Raw genomic sequence first — 5,357 nt, 5'->3', positions numbered from 1 at the left:
CGGTGGGGTGGAGGGTGGCCCTGGGGGTGGGTGGGCAGGAGAGAGGCAAATGGGCCAGGGCGGGCGGGCAGAGCTGGGCGTCCCCGAGGCTGGCCAGTGGCAGGAGAAAGGCAGCTACATTTGCTGAGCACTGACTCTGCCCCCAGCCACCGTGCTGGCTGCCCCGGGCCCCTGCGACCCCCGGTGAAATGCAGAGTCTCAGGCCCCACGCACCTGCTGAGGCCGAGCCTGCATTCAGAGCATTCCCGTGTGATCCACGCACGCAGGCGAGCTGGGAGAGAGCGTGTGCAGGGGACAGTGTTTCCGTTCGTCCTTGCAGAGGCCCCAGAGGGACCGCTGGGCGACACGGGGCTCGGATGCTACAACCTCCAAGCGGGAGGGGCTCCAAAGGCCTCACAGCCCCCTCCCCACCTCCACTCCCGCCCCACAGTCAGACATCTGCTAATGGGCATCTCAAAGTGGGTCCCCAATGCCTCACCAACCGTGGGGAGGACGGCAGCCCAGCTGCCCAATGCCGACAACCCGGCTCAAAGTGGACACCTTGCATGGTATGTGCTCACTTTCAGTGCTCGAATCACAGCCCAGACGACCATGCTCCTTTTAGGGAAGAGGAGACAGGCTCAGAGACACAGAGCAACTGACACAAACACACACAGCCCCTCGTACAGAGGAGTCCGATGCAATCTGTTTCTCAAGCCTGGGTTTTTGCCTCTGTTTCCCCCAAGTCTGAAAATTAAACACACGTGGAGTGTGAACTCAAAACCTCTCAATAGGCAAGACCCACAGACCCCCGACCAGAGCAGCTTATGGGGCTTACGATCTTGAGAAAGGGGGCCCCGCCTTCTCAGGTCGCCCACTGTAAGCCACCTCCAGCAGCGCAGGTACTGAGCACCTGGCACAGTACACATGCCCATAAGCTTCTGAAGGAAGGAGGGTGCCCTTGACAAATCCGTGTTCCAATCGCCAGGCCCTTAGACACGCAGGTGTTCCCACCCTGAAGGACCTCCTCAGGCGCCCCTCCCCCTGCTGATCGCCCAGTCCCTCTCCATCACTCCTCTGGGAAAAACAATTTGCATTTCTAGCCCCGGCCACGGTGATTGGCTCAGACTCAGCCATGTAACACCCTCAGAACCAATGAGAAGCCAGGTGACTTTCTGGGGCGGGGGCGGGGTGGGGGGGGCTCACTCCGTCTCCTTCACGGGGCTTAGCCAGGTGTCATGGATAGAATTAAAGATCACAGCCCTAATTGGCTTTAATTCTGCCTTGGATTCAATCAGGTTGAGACCGGAGGCCACAGGAACCAAGAGATTACCAGGATCTAAGCTCTGGAAATGGATGCTTTGAAAATATAACGCACGGGATCAACACCATGCCTCTGTTTAGACAGACCAAGGAAAGTGATGGTTTCTTCTGTCAATTTCCGTTAAGCTTTGGTGAAGTTTTAGTCTGTTTGCTAAGAAAAAGGAAGTTTCCCTGGATTATCAAAATGTTGGAAGTTCGAAGACTGTAACCTTAAGAGCTTGCGTATTTATTTTAGGAAACTCCATCTGTTAGAAAGCTTGTGGTAGAGCACTGTCCACTCTGCGTTGGGAACCCTGCTTGCTACAGTTCAGCTCGAAGCTTCCTCCCCAACGGGGCGATGACCACACACACCAACTCGGACCCCTCGCTAACCTAGTTCTGTAGAACTCAACCAGCATGGAACACTGAACACACTCTCTCCTAGGGTAAGGAGCACAGTTTAGGGCATTCCTCCTCATAAAGAAATAACCTACACAGCTTCTAAAAGATTAACATTAAAAATACAATGTGGGGGGCGCCTGGGTGGCTCAGTCGGGTAAGCATCCGACTTGAGCTCAGGTCATGATCTTGCAGTTCNTGCTCACGCTGTCTCTCTCTCTCTCTCTCTCCCGAAATAAATAAAACATTAAAAAAATTTTTAAAAATAAACATTAAAAATAATTTTTAATGCAATGTAAGATGGCCAGTTTCTTGACAGAAATCAGAGGCTGCTGCCCGCCATCTTGCCTGAGGCCAGAACTAACAACGGAGAAGAAGTAGAGCCAACTGACCTTCAACAAGGTCTTCGACTGATGTATACCTAAGCACAGAGGCCAGAAACATGTCCCATTTGAGGAAGCCAGGGTAGGGTATGTGTGGCTGACTGGCCCCGTCTTCACTCTAGTTAGACATTCCTGATCGCAAGAGGAACAGGCACGGCTCGAGATTGACTCTAGAACATCTTGTCTACAAGGGACCCAAAGAATGACAACTGCAAGTTTGCTGCAGGAAACAGGGCCACCCAGGGGCTCTTCCAGAGTCACGCTGCACTCAGGGAAAAAGAGAGAAGAGAAATCCTCCAGGGCCATGGGGGCCAAATGCCCAAACCCAACCGCAGGTCTTACCGAATGGTGGGCTGGTCTCCACTCAACTGCTTGAACCTCCGGTGGAGCTGCTCAATCTGGTCTGAGGAGACTGGGAAGCGGGGGAGGGGGGGGAGAGAGAGAGAGAGAAGACATTACTGACCACTGAACTCGAAGCCACCAGCAGGAGGCTGGTGACATTCTCCCCCACTTCCCAGGTGGGCAACACCAAGTTACCACCAGATGAAGAAACCGACACAAAGGGCTTCCCATTCTTCCTGACAATGCACCCCTGGGGCCGTCACCCCGATCCCCTCAAGCTGCTGCGAACAGCAGCTCCACAGTCGGCACCGAAGCAAACCAGCTCGTTCTCTCCTTCCCCCTAAAGAGATCACATCCGTGTGGCCTCTTCCCTTCCTGCTCCTGAGACAGGTGTCTTCCTAGCTGAGCAAGGAGCTTCACACGGTGACATACTAAGAGACAGAGGAGCGTGGCAGGGAAAAGGGGCTCGGGCTGGTGCTGGAGGCGTTTGGGAGACACGCAGTAAGATGCGGAGGGGGGATTGGAAGGAAAAGAATTTCAAAAACTGTGCTGTGGATGATGTACTTAGATCTCCCTAGTAGTTCCCCGTTTTTCTTAATCACCGTTTCGGGCTGGCGGCCGCATTTCTTCCCCAGTAAGACTGGGCCCTGTGGTCCCGGTTTCATGAGGGCTCCACCCCCACGACGCACTGTTTTATGATGCGCACAGTACCAGACACTGACCTGCCCCCCCTCACCTCCTCCAGGACACAACCCTGCTCAGGGTGGGTAGATGTGCCTTTCTCTGCTGGATAATTTCAAAACTGCAGCCCGGGGCCCGCTAGGCCACACAACCGGTGATGGCTGGGGTTGGGATCCATCTCCCCAGCCTGCACTCACCTGCCCACACAGCCTGGTGCTCAGGCCCTGAGGGCTGGTTCCGGGGACTAGATACAGTTCAGGCAAAACTTTCCCAATGGGGGCGGGGCTGAGGAACAGCCACCCGTCCCCGCTCCCCCTCCCCCCACTTCCCACGCCCTCAATGTCTTTTCTCCTCTTGTTCCAGAGGCAGCTGATTTCTGGGACCGGCTGGTCATCTCATTTGCTGTGGGTTTTGTTTAAGTATTAAATCAAATTTTTTTTTCACTTGAGAGAGAGAGAGAGAGGCAGCAAGCACGAGCAGGCGTGCACGTGGGTGGGAGGGGGCAGAGGGAGAGAGAGAGAATCCCAAGCAGGCTCCACGCTCAGCGCAGAGCCCANGGAGAGGGAGGGAGGCAAACCATGAGAGACTCTTGAATGCTGAGAACAAACTGAGAGCAGATGGGAGGGGGGGTGATGGGCATGGAGGAGGCCACTGTGGGAATGAGCACTGGGTGTTATATGGAAACCAGCTTGACAATAAACTATTTACTAAACACACACACACACACACACACACACACACACACAAAGAATACGTAGCTCAGAGGTGCCTGGGTGGCTCAGTAAGTTGGGCATCTGACTTCCACCCAGGTCACCATCTCACAGTTTGTGAATTCAAGCCCCACATCAGGCTCACTGCTGTCAGCACAGAGCCTGCTTAAAATCCTCTGTCCCCCCTCTCCGCCCCTCTCCCACTTGCGCTCTCCCAAAAATAAATAAATATTGTTTTTTTAAAAAAAAAAAAGATCGATAGCTCAGAATTCTCCAGCCTCCCTAGAAGCTGTTGGTGAGGAAATACCCCTTAGGGACAGCCAACTGCTGTGAAAGTTCTCTGTGTACCAGATGCACAGCTCTGCACATTGGCGCACTCTTCCCATGGCACCCTGGGATAGCGCTGTATCCCCATTACAGGTGTAGACGCTACCCTTGGAAAGGTAGGATGACCGTGAGGGGCAGTCACCACCTTTCTGGAGGAGGACACGGCCATTTACATCACCTGTGTATCAGCAAGGACATCTGAATACTCTCGACGGCCGAGCAATTCCACTCCCGGGCCCACACCCAACAGATGCAGATTTGTGCTCCTCAGAAGACACACATAAGGAAGGGGTCACAGCAATATGGTTTCAGCAGCCCTAGACTGGAAGCCATCCGAATGCCCAGCAACGGCAGAATGAAGTGTTCAGGCGCAGTCTATTCAAGCAGTGGAATAGTATACAGCAGGGGAAGTGTGCAAATTATGTGTGACATAACTTGGGCGAGTTTCAAAAACAAAATCAAGCAGAAGTGAGACACGAAAGAGCAAGTACTTTAGGATTCCATTTACATAAAGTTCAAAAATGGGCAAAAACTCTTCTATAATGTTAGAAGTGAGGATGAAAGGATTACATACTGGAAGATTCCAACTATAGGGAACATTCTGGAAAAGGCAAAACCGCGAAGACACCAGAAAGATCAGAGGCTGTCGGAGTCTGCGGGGACGGGGGGCAGACAGTCAGAGCACGGAGGGTTTGGGGAGCAGGGAGACTATTCTGTGGGGTCCTGTGGTGATGGACACGCGTTGCTGAGCGTACATCCAAGCCCGCGGAACGTACACCACCACGAACGAGCTCTGATGTGAACAACAGACTTGGGGCAATAATGCAGGTTCGTCGACTGAATCAAACGCAGCACACGGGTCGGGGCTACCGACGGCGGGGGAGGCGAGGGCACGTGTGGGGGTGGGGCAGGGGGGAAAACTAGCTTCCTCTGAATTGTGCTAGGAACCCATCTAATACGTGTCTTGTGACAGTAACGACAAGGTGGTGCCTGGGTGGCTCAGACGCTTGGGTGTCTGACTTGTCTGGCTCAGGTCGTGGGATCGAGCCTCGCACTGGACTCCGCACTGAGCGTGCAACATGCTTGGGATTCTCTCTCTACCCCTCTCCCACTCACATGCTCTCAAAAAAAAAGACTTTAAAAAATATAATGAAAATGATGATGATGATGACACTGTCTTATTTTTTAAAAAGTGAAGTCAGGGTAGTGGCTGCCCCCAAGGGGGAGGAGGGAT

The 5,357-nt window shown here is 53.5% G+C and overlaps 1 protein-coding gene across 1 annotated transcript in view; it reads right to left on the bottom strand.

Moving 5' to 3' along the window:
* TESC (tescalcin) overlaps positions 1-5,357 on the bottom strand; it is a 50,499-nt gene that overhangs the window by 22,883 nt on the left and 22,259 nt on the right. The window contains exon 3 of the mRNA XM_077766050.1: positions 2,406-2,475. Within this exon, the coding sequence (XP_077622176.1) occupies positions 2,406-2,475 (70 nt within the window). The remainder of the gene's footprint in view (positions 1-2,405; positions 2,476-5,357) is intronic.

The sequence above is a fragment of the Crocuta crocuta genome, unplaced genomic scaffold, assembly GCF_008692635.1.
Source record: "Crocuta crocuta isolate KB4526 unplaced genomic scaffold, BGI_CrCroc_1.0 scaffold339, whole genome shotgun sequence".
Lineage (NCBI taxonomy): Eukaryota > Metazoa > Chordata > Mammalia > Carnivora > Hyaenidae > Crocuta > Crocuta crocuta.
This window is presented reverse-complemented; position numbering and strand designations above follow the sequence as displayed.